The sequence below is a fragment of the Vanellus vanellus genome (genome assembly GCF_965231255.1).
Source record: "Vanellus vanellus genome assembly, chromosome: 18".
NCBI classification, from domain to species: domain Eukaryota; kingdom Metazoa; phylum Chordata; class Aves; order Charadriiformes; family Charadriidae; genus Vanellus; species Vanellus vanellus.
In genome coordinates this window covers 3989300-4010207 of record NC_138923.1, presented here as the reverse complement: position 1 = coordinate 4010207, position 20908 = coordinate 3989300, and the positions used below count along the sequence as shown (strand labels likewise).

Here is a 20908-nt window from a genome sequence, read left to right as displayed (position 1 = left end):
AGGTCCGGGCTAACGGCCTGCGAGGACAGCGTCTGTGAGCCCACCACCCACCACAGAACGACAGCAACCCGTGAAACCACGCTCAGCTGTATCTCCCCGCTCCCCGCCCCGCACTACAGCTGGATCTAACCCCCACAAAAGAAAATACACATTGCCTAGTGGTCAGAACAGAGAAACCGGCCTCAGGAGATTTCAGATCTATTTCGTCTCCCACCATGGATTTATCGCTGGAACTTGTAGTATCTTAAGGACTGTGAAGGCCTTGGGCTCAGTGGTGATTAGAGGAGAGGGTAAAGTCCTGGGCTCTGAGAACATCAGCCAGAGCTGCTCTGCGAAGCACGGCTTTGCTGAGTACACAAGGACCGGCTTTGGGAGGTGTATCACAGCCCAGATCATTACAAGCCTGGAAAAAGGGTGGGTTATGCACATACAGAAAAGAACGCGCCCCAGATCCTGTTCGCAGGGGAAACTGGATTCGATACAGAGCAGCTTTGGCACCAGCGGATGGCTCTTTCTGAACTGGAACGTCTTATGGCTCCACGCCATCAGACGGCATGACGTGGCATTGAGAAAGGCACTTCGCTGCCCAACGCCAACACCGCTTCACCTCCACAATACATCTAATACCATCCACTGTCAATAACGTACTATCAGCAGAAGTGGTTGAATGGGAAAACCCAATTAAACACTGATTCACAAATATTTTCGCTAATACATTCACGAGATCAGGGTTTAGGCTGATCTAGACTGGAGTAACTCTAATAACTTCCATAACATTGAGCTGATTTATATCAGCTGAGAATGCAACTCGCACGGTTCAGCCCTCCGCTCCTTGGGGTCACAAAATTTGGAACCGTGTATGACACAGAACGTGTGGTTATTCATCCCAGTAAGTTACTTATTATTCAGAATTCATTGTTCTGCTTTAAAGAGCTCTGCCCACTCAAAATGAAAGGAAAACATTAATTATCTTAATGATTAAATGCACCTAGGAAAGGACAGAAGTTTTAAGCAGACAATTTGTGTGTAACAGTGCACTCCCTAAGCTACCCAAGTAAGTACAGATTGAGTCATCAATTATTATAATCAGCTATGCAAATTTTAACCATCTCCCCTTGCGCGATTTATTTCAGCACTGCTTTGCGAAGGGCACTGTGATCCTCAGGCAGGAGTTATTTTGGCTCCTCGGGGAGGACCCCGGGACTGTGAATTTCCCCTCCCAAGCTGCACCCTCTCCTCTCCCTTTGGCGTCAGGGCCGACACACGCTCAGCTGTTCCACAGCTCAGCACCTCCTATTTGTTGACAGGGATCTATGTGAAAGTCAACTTTCTGTTGGCTTAATTAGGCGGAAGCAGGGATCGTCGACGGGGGGGACTTGGAATGAAATCAGTGGTAAAACTCGTATCCCTTTCGGTACGGCCCACAGCCACCGCTCCACAAAGAGACGGTGGACGATTGAACCCGCAATCAGTGCAGAAAGAGATGCACCTGCCGAAAACATCTAAGGAATAAAATGTGGCAATGGGATAGAACAGAGGAGAGGAAGGCAAAGTGCCCTCGTCTGCCTTGCACGATCTGTAGCGCCGGTAATGAACGAATTGGGGCGTGTTGGGAGTAACTTCTCTCCCCGTCTCACTTCACCCACCTGCGCTATCGGCACGACGCTGCCTCCCTGCTGCATTCCTCAGCTGTCTTTTCGGCAGCGGTTTAGGCGTCTAACTCAGCTTGCCTCAATAATATATGCAAACAAATTCAAGAATCCAGAATAAAAGGCACTGAGAAATCAAAGTGTGGAATTATTACTGTGCAGTTGTTTTTCGGACACATGCATCAACCGGCAGGAGAGAAGTCCCTGCAATAATAATCTTTCAGTTTCTCTACAAAGAGACTCCTGCATTAGCGCTTGGTCCTGGATGAGGACAGGGCTTTGAAAGCCAAGTTTCCACAATTAGGACCGCTTTTTACTCAAATTAGCAGCTATACGATTTCATCACAGGCTGCCATGGTGGAAAAAACTGTAGGCTTTATGGACAAACATTTCCTTTTACCAGCAAGGACTTGGAGGTAAGAGAAATCACAAGGAGCATCATGTGGGAAAGGCTATGAGCAAACTTTCTCTTTTTACTTTTCCAGTTTGGGAGCCAAACTCAACCCTGATGTAACTCCACTGCCTGAAAGGAGTTACACAGGGGATGACTCCTGGGTTAAAGTTTTTGGTCTGCAGACTCTCGCACACAAATCCTACAAACAGCCACGAACGTCAAAACTAATTATGGAATCGCATTTACAGGCTTATGAAAATCTGCGCCAGATCCTTACACCTTATGTAGCCATTGACATCAAGACAAAATGAGCGTAAATTGGTTCAAAACACTATTAATTAGGAACGATAGCGTATCTGACACATTATACACTGGTGCACATGACTCCCCAAAGTGCAGGGTAATGGAAAATCTAGACTTCTCTGTTTTCTAATAAGCCAAGTACTGGGGAAATTCCAGCTTATGAAGTTCAGAGTGCAGGAGGAATTCATTCCTGCAGCATGATATTTCAGAAGTGTATTCAAAATCTAAAGATTACTAGTGAAAAACAGACAATTCTCTTGGGGGCCAGCGCCAGTTCAGCGGGCAACTCAAAACCACGAAAAATCTGTCATTCCTTTCAGTAGAGAGTGCCTGTTTTCAAGCTGTAAGTATCTCCTTACTTGAAATTCAGAATTGGTGCTCTCCCCTCCGAGGCACTGAAACTTTCCAGCAGGGTTTAAGCAAGCGAATATCAAGCCCAGCCATCTAGACCTGGGACACCATACTGACCAAAATATTTGCTTGCTAAGAAGGAGATAGCATCAGATTCATGGAAATTAATGCAGTCACCTCAATGAAAACTTGGAAGAGCAGATGCATTCAAAGTTTTCTGTCCAAGCAGAATTTGCCGCCGAGCCCTATTACAATAACTGTTTACATCCTGCCTACGCATATCAAACAGGCGGCGCATGAATGGATGCTTAGCGACAGCAGATGAACGCATCTAATAGATGCAGCCAGGAAATGAATAGAGTTTTCTTTTTCTCACTTGTTTTCACTTGTTTTGTTGGCTCTATTATTATTTTATTATTACATGTTATTATATGCGCATGCAACATTTTTTACGCTTCTTTTTTTTTTAATGGGAGGATGGAGAATGGGAAGTATTCCAATGCCGTGTGCAGTAGCTACAAGAAGAAATGGTGGTTCTCGCTACATTTGGTTATTAGAGATGTTTAGAAGCTCAAACAGCTGTTGGAGTTTAGGGTCAAACACACGTTGGCAAATTTATGTGCAGGTAAATGACTCTCTAGAGCAATATAGCAGTCATCAATTAAACACACTAAATAGACAAGGAGGGTCTGACAGGAAGAAGAGTTTACTTCTGTGCAGCTCACGCAGCTACTCTTGCCAAGGTGTGAGGACGCTGGAGAGCCAACCCCAAATTTACAAGAACTATGAGTTCGCTTTACTCTCTGTCCCCAAATCCACATAATTAATCACGTAATTCCTAGAACCGAGGGCCTAAAGGAAAACCAGCTAATACTGTGGCACCTGTGACGAAGTTGCATCTAAGCAGGGAAAAGGCACGTGGTCTTTACTGCCATGCTTCACCTCCCTCCGACCGCAGACCTGTCCGGACCTCACCCTCAGGTGCAGCCAGCCCGGAGTTACAGTTTTAAACACAAGGCTAAATTTTTCCCTTCCCAATGTTCATGAAGCGGAGGTCACTGCCTATGCACAGCTCTAGGGAATAAAAGGGACAGAAAAGGAACTTGCGTTACACCGAGCATGTCCACAGTAGCACTGGAATTTGGAGCAGGAGCCAGCTTTTGAAGTGAAACTCTTCATCTTCCCCACTTGGAGCACTCGGAGCAGTGCTGGAGCGTGGAAACTGGACCCTGTTTTGCCCGAAACCAGAGCGGAGACGTGTCCCAGGACCACACCTGATGTGCTCCGACAGCTGATGCCATGAGGCCAGGCTAGAGCTAGGCTGGAACAACCCCCCAAAACCCCTACAGTGTTGACGTCAGGTCTTCATTAACAACTGTTTTGCGCCAGAGATCTACTTATATTGGGCCACAATACTTGCTAATGTAGCCAGAGCCATTCATCCTTTGAAGGCCCTTTTACACTGTCAAAACAGCATGGAAGGGGCCTCTGTGCATTAGAAACCAGGCCCAAGGCACTCAGCGGTTGAGTATCAGTCTTCTGTTCTTTACATGAATAGTCCCATTGAAGTGAATGAGTTTATTCATTCAAGTGAGGCAAGTAAAATTTGGGCCATGGTGTGCACTTTGTGTAAAAATATCTGCAAAGATTTACAGTATTCCCACACACAGATAAGATTATCCCTGGCCAATTTTACCTCCTACTTGTCTTGCACAGTGACCCAATTTTACAAATTGATACAGGCATGTATCTCTAACCGAGCAGCGCTGGACACACGGGTACTGGAAGTTCAGCACACCAGCTTTTCCAGTATCGGTCACTATAATACTACCATCACGCTTGTTTTGATTAATATTTCAGAAATGCGGGCATGTTTTAGACGGGATCATTTATATGTTTCAGTGATGTTCTTAAATGGTCACAGCATCATTTCTGTATCCGTTAGCACTGGGAATCTCATTTTAACAAGGAATTGGACTCAAAGTATTTGAAGCTGTCTCTTTAAATCTCTTCAGTAATACTGAGCGCACAGATTTGAAAACCCAAAGGACTTTTTTTTCCTAGAAAATCACTATTTATTTAACATATGATAACTCTGTTATGAAATTTTAGATTTAGCAGGCTATCCCCTGTACGTCATTTAAGAAGCAACTAACTAGGGGTTATTACGAACATATTGATTGAGTTATAAGAAATATGTAATAAAGACATATTTGGTTACATCACAATTAACTCTGAATCAATGTGTTTTAAGAAGCAGATGGTATTTATTTAACACATAATACGTATCTTCTGAAATCTAAATTAAATTGGAGAATCTTAATTTACCTAAAAATGATTATGGGCTAAAAAAATCTGAATTAATTTTCAGAACTTCACGTAAGTCCTCTTCACATGTAGGGAACAAAAGGATTCAGTTGCAAAACTGCAACTAAGGCAAACACTGCTCAGAGCACAAGACTTTATCAACTCCTAATATGATTTGATTACCCTCCCCGTATTAATCTGCAGTAAAGGTGGAGAATCTCATCTGAGGAGAAAACAACAGCTATCTGCCTACTCAGATAAAGTGCAAGCTGGCCACCGCGATGGCCACGGTGTCCTAGCAGTGCTGGAAGGAGCTTCAGCCCTGAGGGAGGCAATGGTTTTCAAGGTGCTCCCACTGAACAAAGCAGCGGTTGCTGAGACAGCTCTTTGGGTGCTAATATGCTTGTAAATTCAGCCTCCTGTGATATGCACTGCTACGGTCCTGAAGGGCACTGGAAGTTTGTTCTCTCTAAAATAGCAAAGCAAAAAGGGGAGAAGAAATGCAAACGGGGAAGGTGAGTTAACGGTAATGCGAGAAGGTCAATCATTTAGGAAGTTCTCTGCTGGGACTCCCACAGCTCCGGCGGCTCATCCAAGTGCTGCATAAGAGTATTTAGATGAACTACCCAGCTGCTCAGGTCATCCTGGGGGAGAGCTGCTCCAGCTATGAACTGCAAAGTGGTGCAACTCGTGTCCAGAGCCCTGTGTTCATGTAATCGTTATTGATACCACGCAGCTGTATGCCTACCAGACACGAGCACACACATACTCTGACCTACACACTCTACTCAGGGTGCAGTAAGATGCCCCTGCGTGATACTCAGAGTTTGGGGTCTTTGCCTTGCTCAGCTCCCATCTCAGACCTGCAGCTCAGGGCAGGAGGCAGCACTGGTCCCTCTCCTCGCACATGCCACCTCCTCACCCTGGGAGACTCCGCTGCCCCTGAGCTCTGTGTCGCTAGAGGAGTAGAAACAAGATTCGCCTTGTCCTTGCAAAAGAAACGTGCGGGACAAGGAGGGGGAACGTGCGGGCAGAGCCGAAGCCCACAGGTATTCCTGCAATAACAGCAGGAATCACAGGACCAGAATCGTTGATTGAAAATTCCTTCCATAACATATGGAAAAAGATTTGCCCTTTACATGGCAAATCAATGGCCCTCAACCGAGTGCTACGGTCTGAGAAAGGAAAAGCAGAAAACAGATCGATAACCTCCTCAGTATGAACCAACGCAGGGAGGAGCCTTAACCCAGGCTGAGCACAGCACATGGTAAATCTGCGCTCCTGGAGTGGGGCCCCGGGCTGTTCCCCTATTTCTCCCCTTTCATTCAATTCGGTGCCGGAGTACAGAGCAGCGCGCGATCACCTTTCAAAGAAGTGGCCATCAATGGGCGGAAACCACTCCAGGGTGACAGAGGCGGAGGTCCGAGCCACAATCTGGGGGGCAATTGCAATAGGAGCCGGTTTCTTCACAGGCTGCCAGCTCTGATAGACGAGGTCCAAGTAGCAGTGCATCCTGGCCACTTGGTTGGGCGTGAAGGAGTCGGTGCAGTCATCGTCTGGAATTAAAACAGAGGCCACAACAGATCAGGTGGGAGCAAGAGGGAGAATTACGACCCCGTGAACCGCAGCTCCTCACAAGGGCCGGGATGGGTTCTCGCGGCACTCCAAAGTTAATGGCCTGTGAACAAATCAGTGCAGTCATCACTTGCGGAGGCAGGTGGAAGGAAGCAAAAGTTAAAAAGGAAAAAGTAAATCAATAAACATTCTCTGCCTCTGGTGTGGGGTACATATGAAGCACCTAGAGATCATCCCGAGATGAGACCGAGACACGTGGAGGTGAAGAAACAGAAAGCCTCAGTGCAGCACCTTCTGGTCAGAATTGGGGCTACCAGTGGACCTTTGGGCTTAAAGGAATTTCATGTCTAAAAGAGTATCTCTGAGAGAGGACAAAAGGGCAAAGGACAGCTACTGTCAGGATAAAGCATTGACTGAGATTCATGCAAACTGTGTGCAATAGACTTTGACAGGTTTCTTAATTAAAGGTGTTGAGGGATATTAGTTGTTTAGCATAAAAATGTAAGTTTTAAGTAGAATAAATTACTTAGGATTGTAATACGGTGCTCTTTGCTTAGCTAGGGATACGGAATTTTAAAAATGCGTAATTTTTTTAAAGTTCTTAAATTTTCTAATGAAGAAACAAAAATGTTCTGAAAGACCAATTTAAAAAAAATCCTTACAAACACTGACTAAAATGTAAATTCTAGTGCAGGAAAATAGCTTTATTTCTATTAAAAATCTCCCCCATTACCATTATGAATCTAACCCCTCTCTGAACTTTTCATAAACATTTTTGATGTTTCAATTTTCCTTTTCATTCAAGATGGAGAAAGATTTTTGCTGGATAATTTCCCACAAATATCCATTTCTCATTTCATCTGTTTTCCACAAACATGATTTGGCAATAAGAACGCATCTAGTGCCCTCTGAACACCACACAACTTTACAACTCCAATGCCCCGGAGAAGTAGAAAATGACTATTTCTCTATTGTGTAGATCACAGAAGGAATAAATATGTTGTGCAAAGTCACCCAGAAAAGCTATGCTGAGGAACTTATTGCTAGCGCTTTAACCATCTTCCTGGTACTCTTCCCATCAGATGAAAAGCTCTTGAAAACACAGAGTGTTTCTTCACATGTGCCTGCAGAGTTCCTAGCCCAGTAAAGCTCAGCCCCAGATGGGACCTCTGCACGCTGCTGCCATACAAACAACGACAGTTTTGCACAGGTCAAGTAATACACTTTTCTGGGAGGACGCAGGTCACCGAAGGCTGTTCAGAGAGACGCTTGCGTGCAAATTGGCAGTTCAATATTGTAGCAGCGTTACTAGATGCTCTGATGTCTTCAAGTCCGTGCCCTGTGGAACTCAAGAGGAACGAGAAAATATGAATTCGTTCTAAAGAGAAGTGTGAATTTGCTAGCTAATTTAAAACCTTCCCACATCTTCCCTGAGATGCAAGCAAAAGGAGACAGCTTCGGTGGGGATCCTGATCCTGCTTATGTTACAGCCCCAAATACGGTCCTACCACAGTAAGGACGCGTCAGTTCTCATGTTCTCCTGTGTCTCTCCTAATTCCAGTGAGCAGTGAACCTCTCCTCATCAAACATGCGCAGCAGATAGACAGACACCACCAGCTTGGAAATATCTACAAATCCCCGTGGGTATGCAAAAAGCTGCTTTAATATGACATCTCTGGATTTCCTCAATAATTATCGAGGGTCTATCCCTGAGCACGCTGTAAAAGCCATAAATATTCTTCACGGAAGCCCAGAAGGAGACAAAGACCCTTAATAGCCATCATAAAGGAACAATAAAATATATTTAGGACAAAGCAGTGAGACAATGGCACAGGAGAAAGATGACCTGCATTCCCAATCTGTTTGAACATCAGCACAGGCTGTGTGCTGGGGGAGGGGACGGGGGGAGAGGCGAGGGAGTCTCACTTGATCGCTCCGTTTCAAGACAGATGCAAGATCCTCAGATGAAGTAATAATTGGAGAAATCCAAGAGACTTTGCTGGGAGGATTATTCCGACAGAATTCAGTGGCAGAATTCCTGCTGATTTCATGAAGAGTCGTCTAAACGACTAACTTGCCTTTTTATTTGGGAACCCCATGACTATTTGGAGTTGTAAAAATAATTTACAAGTCCAATTGCTCACACTTATCGACCTTCTAGACATAGTAACTTGTTATTTCAGGGAAAGAAAAGTTACCCTTTAAGTCAGTGCTTTGCTACAGAGCTGGGGATAACTGGACAGGTGGATGTTAGACACAGACAGACAAACACAGTATCATCAAGCTGTATGCAAGCAGCAAAACAGAAAGGAAAGAAAGGCAATGTTTGGAGCTGCATGACCTCAACCTAGATGTTTCAAAGGTATTTCTACAGCAATTTGATATCCTGATATATTTTTATTCCACTGGCAACAACAGAAAAGCAAACAGATTCATGCATGAGCTCTAGAGATGCCTATCATGTCGCTTCGCTTAATTTTTCAAGAAAATAATAAAAAAAAAAGGTTTCTGCTCAGAACACCAGCACATATGTGGCTCCCAAGAGGAGACGGGTATCTCGGTGGTCTGCGTCCCTCCCTCAGCTCTTGAGAGAATTGGCAAGGCCAGTTCTCTTTGGAAGAGACCTCAGCGTCTCGAAACAAGCATGCTCCAACCCTCGTCACACACATGCAAGCAGATTTGGTGGAGGGATGTTGTCATCTGAAGTGGCACTGAGTCACTGGTGTGACGTTACCAGGAGGCTGTATCAGGCAGTAAGACTCTCTGCCCTACCGCATGCACAGGAGCGCACGACACGTTGCGGAGCTGACTCAGTGCGTGTATGCTTGTCCCTGAAAACACCCTCTAAACAAATCAAAAAATGAAGAGAAAACTAAGCATCATTTTTAGCTAGTGCCACGAAGGGCATACAAGCAGTTCTGTTATGAATCACTTCAATCTGTGCCCCAGATGACATTAAACACTTTGCTTCTCTACAGTTTTATTACAGAATAAGCACTCCTATGGCCTTCTGAGTGGGCAATCTGTGTTTTTGCCTGAAGTATAAAGGTGCCCTTCAGTTGCTATAAGTATATTAGTCACCTTTAAAATGTTGTTGATGCTGTCAGCTCAATGTCACAGACCTTCATCACGGCTAGACCCTGTGACCCAAAATAAGGGGAAAGATGAGCCAAGGTGTTCCCTGTTCTTTCTGGGAAATAACAGAGGATCCTTCAACTCCCCTTGAACTTCCAGGGGTGCAGCAAGGACCCCACGTCACCCTCCTCTGATGGGCAAGGGTCACAGGAGCTCATGCCCTCTTTGCGTTACGCTCTGTCGGTAGGAGGGCCACGAACCAGCACCCCTGAGGAACACAGCGGTGCCTGCAGGAGCCTGCAGAGTTATAACCGCAAAATCAGGCTGTGGCTTAAGCAGCTTATTGCCCTTGGAGGGGTGGTTTTCCCACACTGATACGGAGCCTTTGTAGTTGGGCTCCCAGCACAAACCAGCACAGCGCACTGGTGGTCTTTGACCAGAAAAGCAATCCTGATCCAGGTACTATCCCAGTATTCAGTATTCACACTCTAAGGGTGAAACTCAGATGTGAGTGATTCTAGCTGAACCACGCTGACTCCGAATCAAACAATAAACAATAAACAAGGTGCTTGAACAGACACCTGGAGGCATGAGCGGTGTCTCATTAGATGTCTCCCTACCACAGATTTATCGTACAGCCTCGGTGGTATCAATATTCACCTGACGTTCAATATCTCCTTGGGAGAGGGTAAGCAATCTCTGAATTTGGGTTTTTTCAAAGAAGATCTCATAGATCAGGCATCCAGATCCCCAGGAAATAGGGTGCCAATTTTGCTGTAGAGCCTATAGAAGCTGCTTTCTTAATGCTTATCTCATTTCTTCCCTCCCCCAAACCGTCTGCCTGGTCATCACTTGAAACTACATAAAGTTGGGGAAAACTGTGAAAAAAAGAACAGGAGAACTGGAAGGGATTTCTGAGGCCATCAAGTCTGATCCCTCATCAAGCCTGGTCCTAGACCACATGGCAGCATAAAGCCCCACGTGAAAGAGACTGTAGAAATCAGGGGTGATACTGCTACACTTTGCTCTTGCCCAACCACAGACACCGCCGGCAAACCGAGGAAACCCAATTACCTGCGTAGCTCATGAAGTTACTGAACGGCGTGTTTAGGAAACTGTGAAAACCACACGTGTCATTGCCAGGTCCAGGATCCCCACAGAGCTTGTGCTTAGGAGCAGGGTTGGTGTCACTGCAGAGGTCTCCGGTCTCGAAGGAGGGCTCCGTTTCCATGCACGGGTCGCTGCAGGAGAGGATCTCTGAGATTCCCCGGAAGACGTGATAGAGCCCCAGGCTGTGTCCAATTTCATGGATCATTGTGTGCGTGTGGCCAGGGATTCCATAGAAAGAGGGATTCAGCACAATGCCTCCTGCGAGGGGGAAAGAGAACAGCTTCTATGTTTGCCTCAGAACAGCAGGAGAAAGAGAAAGGAGGACAATCCTAAGGGCAGATCCACTATATTGGACCCTCTATAACATAGACTGGCTTTCTGCACAGTCAGGCACATTGCCTGCTCAGAGAAACTGCATAGCAAGCTTTAATTTCACCCTAAATCTGGGGGTCTAAGGATGAGGAATTGTGGGACAAAGACCAATGTCCTAAACCAACAACACAGTGACAATCAGTCTTTCAACTGAATATGCTCAATTTGCTTTGTTTGTTAACTTAGAGAAAAATCCTACATGCAATTATGCAATCCACTATGCAATTTCAAATAATTTAATGTGCTTACAGAGACTGATTCTGCCCTGGTAGGTGTAAGCAACGTATTTGATACCAAGAGTCAAACAAAACACACCTGGAGCACTCTCTGTGTACTATTCCACAGGGTAAAGATATTATAGAAGCCTATCAACTTCTGAAACACCCTAAAAATTGCAGTAGGTTGCAGCAATATTTGCAAACTAATAGCTGGACAAAGAAAACAGAATACACCCGAGGCTGGAACCGTTTTTGCGGGGTGTGCTCTGATCACAGAGACAGCTTTGAAGTAACTGTCAGAAACACACTCTGCTCACAGACTCAGACAAGCCTAGTTTCATCTGAACCGCACAGTCCACTAATGAATATGCATGTCTAATGTGTCAAAAAATATGAAATCCTGGAATGTGATAATACTAAAAGAACTGCATGGTTGTTAAATGTGCACAAAGAAAACCAACGGTGATTTTTTTTATTTGTTGTACGAATTATGGGATGTGTAGATAAGCATATAGTAAATTAGTGAGGCTTTACAGTATATTGAATTAATCATAAGAATTATATTTTTAGCTCAGCTAGATAGATGTACCTTTGGATTTACGATACGCTTCATATTTTCTTTATTTAGCTTGTTGACCTCAGCTTTTCCAAGCCTTTTATTTAAAACTGTTTGTGTACACTGCCTACCATGAGAACGGGAGACTGCTTTGTAAAAGTTATAGTGGGAAAATAAATCTTGGATATGGTATACTAATAATTTGGTGACAATGAGGAGAGAAAAGGTTTTGGCAGGAGGAACTTTATCAGCGACTGTAGCGCAGGGAAGATGAGATCACCAGGTTCTGACGCACCAGAGAATCTTCCTTCTCCTCTGCCTGGAGACTTGGTTGCAATAACCATGGAATTAGAGGAAAATAAGACTGAGAAGATCTTAAGAAGTCATCTAAATTCCACTCTCAAACAAGGCAGGACCAATTAGGTCTATATCGTCCCTCACACATGTTGGCCTAACGTCTCCTCACAACCCCTGATGACACGCCTGCCCCAGCAATCGATTTCAGCACTCGGTATCCTTACGGCTCCAAGGATTTAACTCACATCTAATCTGAATTGATTTTTTTGGCAATTTAAGTTCATGATTTCAAGTCCTGCCTCACACGGATACGAAGAACAGAAGATTCTCCTCCTCTTTCATCAGCTTTTATGAGATTGTCATCATCTCCACTTTAGGCTCTTTTTCTTCACTCTGAGTAACTGTAATCCATTCAACCTGGCCTTGCAGCCCAATCCTTTTTCTCAGCCTCCCTGACTGTTGTTCTCCTTTGGTTTTCACCAGTTGTCTCACGTTTTCCTCTAAGCACAGAGTCCAAACGCAACACAGTATTACAGCCGAAATTTTATCAATGCTCTCCACAAGCTCAATTAATTGTCTACAGACCTTCCAGTATTGCAGCCGCTGCAACCCCCGTGTTCCTCACATCCCTCTCTCCCCTTTCACACAATACGTGCTCTGAGTCCTCCAGTGCTTGGGCTCTACCCACGAGGAGCCATTTACACCCAGAGAGCACCCCGGTATATTTTTTTCCTGGGGGTCTCTTTCCCAAAGATAATGCCAGGGTTTGTTTTCCAACGGCAGGAGTATTGGTGAAATTCCTCAGCAGGACGTGCCTTCAAAATAAAGGCTGAGTAAATGGTTCTGGCGTTGGACAGCCCTGAGGCAGCTGGAGAGGGAGATTTTATTTTTGCCTTTGTTGAAAATTTATATTTTTCACAGCTGTCAAGAATCTAAATCAATTGCAGTTTTACAGAAAAGATAAACTCCCTCACCCAGACAATCTCTATCCCAGCCTTTAGATCTGCACCACAGGACATATTTCATATTTTTTATTAAGTACATATTGGATTTATAGAAGAGAGTAAAAAAGATTAAAGATGAATTCTTACAGACCAAGCGCAGGTCTGGGAGGGCTATTATGACAGGAAATTATGACCATTATTTATTTATTTTTACTTTTTTCCACGGCAAGTCAACTTTAAACTGTTGGCTAATGTCTTTTTTTCTCGTGAGATCTTTTTTTGGTCAATGAATTCTGTCAATACACTGCAGGAGCTGAATTTAAATTGTTTTGCTCAGGCATGATGTTGACAATTAGCTTAACGAAGTGACAGAAGAACTCATCAGGGCTTTGGGCGAGCCCCAGCCCTCTTGCAGAAGGTTCTTCTTGGCGCTCTGGAGCTCTCCCCTTGTTCTCTGCTCCCTCCCATGGCAACACCAAGGGAAGCCGTGAAAATACTCATTTAGGGAATCAGCTATATTGCAGCCTTATTTCACTCCAGCAGTGGCACTGGGGCTTGTGTTTCCCACCAGCAACCCGTTCTGTTGCACAATCAGAAGCAAACAGAGTTACTGTGGGGCAAGTGCAGGAGAAGGAGGTTGCGGTACTACAAAGTGATAGAAATCACATCGGCGTGGGTGCTGGTCGAGGCTGGGGTTAGTACCTATCATTGCTTTTGCCGGAAGATGTTGCCACGGGGGATGCTCACTGGCAGGCATTTACAGCATCTTCTGGTTTGGGTGCTCCCAGCAGGAGCCCACGGAGGTGGGGCTGGAGGCAAGGCGGCGTGGAAGTGGCTCCACTTCCAGCCTAGCTCGGGCAGGAGACTGCATGTGTGTGAGTGCTGGTCCTTGGGAAGGGAAGTTTGCTCACACTTTGTCCAGAGCAGCCGCGGAGCTGGCTGTCGTAACAAAACGGTTACTAACTGCAGTAGGGCAGCCAGCCCCAGCTGCCTGGTCTGACCACGGAGCCTCTCGCAGCTGTGGGGACAGGTGACTATAAAGAGATGTTAACATCTAGGTTTTGGGGCAATGCATTTTTGAACATGGAAAAGCCTCCCTGACTGACGGTTCGAGTTGTAGCCCAGCTCTTACAGTAGGCTTTAGAATAATAAACACCATATTTTGCTCTCCTCGTCTACGTTTACATTTGCCACATCTTTTCGCTTTTGCTCAACGTGGGGTTGGGTAATATAAAAACTGGCTGAAACAGCCTTTCACAAAGACTGAACTTGGCTGAGACCGGACTTCACTTCTAGCCTAGGAAGGTCTGGACAAGTTGGAGAAATATCTGGAAAACTTGTGAGAATCCCTGCTCTTATAAGAAGACCAGATCAGGTTTGCAGCCCGAGGGAGGTTTGCGCAGTTAAGAGAAGCACATACAGACTCAGGCGGTGCCTTCTGAACCTTTTGAGGTTCATCTGACATTTCGCAAGGAACACCGGTCCAGTGGCACCGCAGGTGTCAGCGCAATGAGTCACTGGGGAGGCTGCAGAGCTCTGTCTGGTTCCCCGGGTTGCAGCAGCCACACTCAGCAATCTAGTTATGAAACATGCAGGGCAATCTGCGGGGTAGTGAACTCTTTCCAGTTCCACTCAAATGAACATTAGAAACACAATCTCTCAGCAGTCTGCTCTTTTGCACATCGGTAGAGAAAAATAGCAGCAAATGTTAGCTATAGTCTGTGAGGACAATTAATTGAGCACTTACTAAGTAACGGACAAAGGATCAGAACGTAACGGGATAAGGTTAAAAATTCACTTCTGCCTAGCATCCCCCCACCTATCCCCCCAATCTTCTTCGCAAAGTGCTCCCATGGAGCGAATGCCCTGTAAAGTAGCTTCACTTAAAAGGTGAAATACTTTCAGCTTGACATCATCTACAAATACCATAATATGCTTTGGGTTTATAACCTAATATTTTCCTGGTTGTGAGCCAGTATCTGGGAATCGTGAAATACTTTTTTTCCCCTGACTATATATTAGAGGAATGATAAGAAATCAGAACAGAGCTTAACGCATATTTGTCTTTCCTTCTTAGCGCCTCAAAAGAATGCCTTACAAAGAAGAAACATCTTTATCACTCACCTAGATGCATCAAGGCTTCCTTGTCCCAGGGCCAAGTTGCCACTCCAGCCAGCTCTTCCTCGGAGGAATTGGCAAAGAAGATGTTGAGGTGTGTGGATCCATCCAGTTTGAGTATGTTCTTTAGTTCATTGACATCTAAGTATGCTCTGCAGAAAAAGAAAAGCTTTTTTTTTTCTAAGGGTGACATGAAAAGCAACAAAGTATTGAAGAAGTGCTGCAATCCAGGCAAAGATCTTACAATATCCTGCGTATCAGTCACCTGAAATATTTTAATAACCCACTCCCAAACTTCAATTACTTCCCATTCATATAGTGAATCTCATCTAAGGACTTAAGGCCATTCATTAACTCAGGCCACAAAATCCAGAGTAAATACATAAAGCTGTCCACATTCCTAAGATAAGTATAGGAATCTATTTATTATGAACGTAATTAACCACGTATTATGGTCAGTAAATCTTTTTGTACCAGCAGTTACCTTGCACATTTCCTCTAAGCTGTTTATTATTGTTACCTCTGATTTTCCTTCACAACAGCAAGTTTCACATCTTCAGGCTGGCGCAACAACTAACGCCAGCTCACCACGTTCCTCCTTGAGCACCAGTGGCAGCCACTTCTGCTGAGATGCACATGGTCTAATCCTGACATAGAACAGTTGTTTGGGAATTTGTATTTCCAGCAAGCAAAGTTGTGCCAAGAGATGTCCGTGCAAGAGATGTCTGCAGGAGTGGTACCACACCAGGACATACATTCCTAAGGCTCCTTAGGTTGACACCCCCCCCCCCCCCCCCCCAGGTGAACAGTATTTCTTCTTAGCTTTTGGGATGTCTCGCTCCCAATCTGCTCGCAGGCAAGCGAAGCCAATCCCTTAAGCTTGATGGCTTTTGGAAGTACGTTTTGCACTCCTTTAAAGGAGTAGACTCTGTCAGTACTGGACTACAGGAGCTACTCGCCAAAGTGCGTACCATGGTGCCGGAGCGCTTTCAGTGGCCCTGCGATGCTCAACTCAGAGTAAAGCCGGAGAAAGTGAAGCAGAGGAGCAAAACCATCGATTCTCTGCTTTGATATGAAGTGTTGTGCAAACACAAGATCTAAAACACAGACAGGTTTCACCTGATCTTCACCTGACAGGTGGAAACGACAGATGGAGAGATCACCCTGAGTCAAGCACGGTTGACTACTTTGTAAGGGAAGGACACCATGATGGTCCTGAGCAGGTTGATTCCTGCTTCCTAAACTCCATATGTGCCTGGGCGTGCATAGGGCGCCTGTAGCTCTCACAAACCAAACGCACTCCCACTTAGCAAGTAGGGTTCCCTGCATACTTTGCAAGGCTTTCGTTCCCAGAAGGGTGAAGAAAAAATAGGGGAGTTGGCTCAGCACCAAGATCTTTCTGTCCTTCCCTGGAGGACTCCCCAATGGAAAACACATTCATATTTCCACAATAGCTTCCCCTGCCACTTGCTGAAGTCATTGCCTCCAAAATAGTTCATGGCTGGGTGTCCCCAGGCCCTCGCTGACTCATGGAGGAAGACGTGCTCTTTGGGGACACCAGTGGAAGGGTATGTTTCCATTCCATACAGTGTTTATCTTCCGATCAAATGCGGATGACATCCTGAAGGACAGGTCAGCGCTGTGACCCTTTACACATTTCTCATCTCTCCACTGTTCCCAACACATCTATGGAAAATACACTCCTCAAGCTTGTTCTGCGTGTGTCCGCTCAGTGTTCTGAGGCTGTGCGTAATCTATTTCCAGGATCTTCTTTGGGCCTTTGAAAATATCTTTTCCAAACATGGGCTCATACTCACACATGTCCATGAGCAATAATTTTAAATTACATATGAAAGGTAATACGTGTTTCCAAATGAAAGTGTAAGCGCGTTGGGGGAATATGTGACGGAGGACGCATGCATGTGAAGGGGACAATGTGTATGTCTGCACGTGTGGCAGCATCAGCAAAAGACAGTGAGTGAAAGTGTAAGAGAGAAGGTGGGAGTGATGTGATACTTTGTGCAAGAGAGCAAAGGACAGAAACAGAAGCGTTGTGTGCCCCCAAGTAGAAAAATGTTTGCGTGTTTTGTATCACAGTGGGAAGGAAAGGACCACTGTCTGTACTGAGACTGCGGTTGTTGACTCTGGATGCAGATGCTTTATGGACTATGCAAATCCCTGTAGGAGGAACTATAATCAAACTCCCCTCCTGAGATTACCATTTTTATCCTCGCTCTTCTCTTATGGTTTCAAATAATCTAAACTAATATTTCTTTATTCTCAGCTGTCTCTTTGCTTATTGTTTACGCAGTCCAATCCCCATTTATATCCTCAGCGCGTGGCCACAGTCACTCTCTCACTCGCATACAGGCTATGCGCTTCGACATTTAGGGCTGTTTTGTACATGGATTATTACTGCAGACAACATCCAGAGCAGACAGCATTTAACTAATTGGCCAGTGATGTCAGTGCACCACCGCGACTGAACTCCTGTCTTACGTAAATCCACCGTCCTAAGTCAATTGGCCGCGGTTTTATACTATTGCTCTGACTGCTAATTCTCTGCTAGCCAACAAAAGTCCGCGAATGAGCAGAATGTGTTCGAACGGCGTAAGAGCAGAATGCTGAGAGGATTTTTAGCAAAGGGTCTGTACAGGAGTAGGTGTAAACAGATCATGCTTGGGAGGAAGTAAATGCGAACGCCTTCATAAAAGCAGCTGGCAACCCCCAACACATGGATGGGCTCAAGCTTTTAGCTCAGGCAAAGCCCTTGCAAGCGCGTGAACACGTGCCTGCACGTGCGTGCGTGACCAGAGGCGCGAGTGTGTAAGCAAGGGTTTGGATTGTGCACTCAGGCAAGACAGCCAAGAGTCTGTATGCGAAGGAACCAGCGCGCGCGTGTGTGTAAGAGATAAAAACACGAGCTGGAAGGAATTCCATCCTCTCCTTCCTCCCCATGTTTCTAATAACCTCCCATCCCTATCCATCATCACCACATTCCTACACTCAAGGAGGCATAAATTAACTACTTTTGCAGTTCATGTCCAACGCCGTAGCCGCAGGCAGCAGACCCAACAGTTACCAGGTCAAAATAGTTTTCAGTTATTGCGTTGGACTAGGCTGACTCCCCCCTGCTGCCGCGGCTGCTTTGTTATCAGCCCAGACTATCTGACCCATCGCAATCTGCGAGCATTGCTTACACTTCTCAAGGTTATGTGGGTCCCCTGATAGAGGACATAATGTCTGTCACATGGGCTCGTGCCAGAGAGAGCCAAAGAGCCCAGCCTTTCCAGCACTGCCAAACTCGCATTTCAAAGACATGAGTGCAGTCTTGGAAAGGGATCAAAGCCTTTCCAACTGTCATTAGAATATTTCCTTTATGCATCTCGCCGTGAGTGCCAGCAACATATTTCATAAAATTCATTGGCTCGAGATGGTACCTCCAATACAAACCTGAATGGGGGAACTGTCAGGGCAAGTCTATGTGGAAAACAAAACAAAACCCAAAGCACAACAAAACGTGTAATTCCTGTAATGGAAAAAACATACGATGCTGTGAGCGTGCCTTGCTCAAGAAAGCCTAATGAGCCTATTAGTGCATCATAAAAGGTCTCTTTTGCTGGAATCTGTTTTAGACATAGAAATTCTATGGGCTGTTTAAGGCCATTTGGGACACCAAATCATATCAGGCAATGTGCACATTCCCACCCAGATCTTTTCATCGACTTATTTGTCCAATGCACAGCTTCGGTTTGCTTTTTTCCTCCACTGCAGCATAAACAGCCCTCTGAAACTGCACCATACAGCAGCTCGCCCTCGTCCAGTAAGCCCCAGACCTCGATCAGTAATATGCCTCCCGCACGGTGCTCCAGTTTCAGCCTAATGGAGTCTCTACCTCATCCAGCCGTGTCTCGCGACCGCCCCATCAGTCACCGAGGAGCCATTATCCCCGTGCCTGTCTCCTCTCTCAAGCCCGTCTCCTGTCCATTTGGGCTGTGGCTTCACCGCAGCAGGACCTGCCCCCAGATGGCGAGGTGAGGTCCCCAACCAGTAGCCCCCTCTGCCTGCAGGGGCCACCGTGAGGAGGTCCCTTCTGCCCGCCCTCAGCCCCACAGCCGACCCCAGCCACAAATCTCTGCCGCTTCGCTGGAAACCCATTTGACAGTGGCTTTTAAACTCGGTTGGTATCAGGTCTAATCATATGAAATCCAGCCTTGGTGACCAGAGTGGAGCAGCTCTGTAACTGGGTTGCGAACCCCTCCTCCCCTGTTTTCTCCCAGGTCGGAAAGCAGCTTTCCCGTGTTTCCCTAATGGGGTTGGGCTGCAGCCTCTTGCACTAGTGGTTGTTTTTGCAAGGAACACAGAGCCTTCCAGCCCTTATTGTTAGGAAATGTTTTCTACTGTTTGCTCTGAGTTATTCTCTATTTGACTTTGTTTTGTTTTTTTCCTTCAAAGACAAGTGTCACTTTACAGCAAGAAAACAAACAGGGTACTTAAGGGATTATTTGCAAGACCCCACCCAAACACAGAGTAGGAACTTTGCTATCTGCTCACTGGGGAGTATGGTCTCCAACTGCCTGATGAGTTTGTTAGTATTAAACGTCACTGCATTTCATCATTAAAAAAAACCAAAACCAAAACCAAAAACAGAAACAAAAAAAACCCAAAACAAAAACCCCCAAACCAAACCAGAAACACCGGCATCTTCTGAATTGGGAAATCAGCCTCAAAAAGTCTCCATCTTCTCTCTTGACATACAACGTCCCATCCTTTACCTAGCGGCTTCAGCATATGGCAGGACAGAGTAAATCTGGTGGAATCACAGGGATCCAGTATGTCACTCTCCTTCCCAAGACTCCTCATTTCTGCTTTCATTTGGTGCTGGGGGTCAGCCCAGCTTCAACCATGGCACACAGTTTAGCAAACAAAGAGCAAGCTTTTCTGGAGAGCCCTGGAACACTCGCTGGCAGCCTGTGACAGATCTATGGGGGTTCCCAACGCGGTGTGGCCGATACGTCTCAGTGGTGTTCGCTTGGTTCCTCCAGCTGTGATCTTGGCCCCAGGACTGACACTCACCCATTAGAGCAGCGAAGACCACAGCAGGCGGGATGCGGACGGGCACTCACCAACCGTCTGTCCCATTTGTTCAAGCAACACAGGGGACCCAAGGTTTTTAGGGTGCAGTGTCCACCTAGACATTTTCAATATCTGCAGTGAACAGCGAGGACAGTTGTGAGCTAAATGATGTTTTTCCTGAAGATAATGGCAAGAGCCGTGGCTTCCACAGCACTGAAAGCTGACCTTGAAATGGGGCCATTTGGCAGACGCGCACAATTGTAATTTAGCTTTTCCCCCGGTGATTTCTCAGTCTTGGGTGGTTAGACATGGAACTCTCCTTTTAGAGATGCAGCGCTGATGCCAGTTTATAAGCCGCCTTTTGCCTCCTGTCATAGAGTCACAGGCTGGAAAGGATGCCCAGAGACCATCGCTGCGAGCCCTCCACCCCAAAGCGGGGGCATCTCCGCATGTCACACCAAGCAAATTTTCATCTAGCTTATATTTATGACCACACACGCCGAGGACTCTGCCACTGCCCCGGCAACCTCCAGCCCATGTTTCAATACCTTTACCGTCAGGAA

At 45.8% G+C, this 20908-nt stretch overlaps 1 protein-coding gene across 1 annotated transcript in view; it reads right to left on the bottom strand.

The window, feature by feature from the left end:
* The window catches only part of PAPPA (pappalysin 1), a gene marked incomplete at its 3' end in the record, with an annotated part of 182185 nt that overhangs the window by 113583 nt on the left and 47694 nt on the right, over positions 1-20908 (bottom strand). Inside the window, exons 3-5 of the mRNA XM_082492634.1 lie at positions 15276-15421; positions 10729-11022; positions 6368-6560 (exon numbers count right to left, since the gene is read on the bottom strand). Of these exons, the coding sequence (XP_082348760.1) occupies positions 6368-6560; positions 10729-11022; positions 15276-15421 (633 nt within the window). The remainder of the gene's footprint in view (positions 1-6367; positions 6561-10728; positions 11023-15275; positions 15422-20908) is intronic.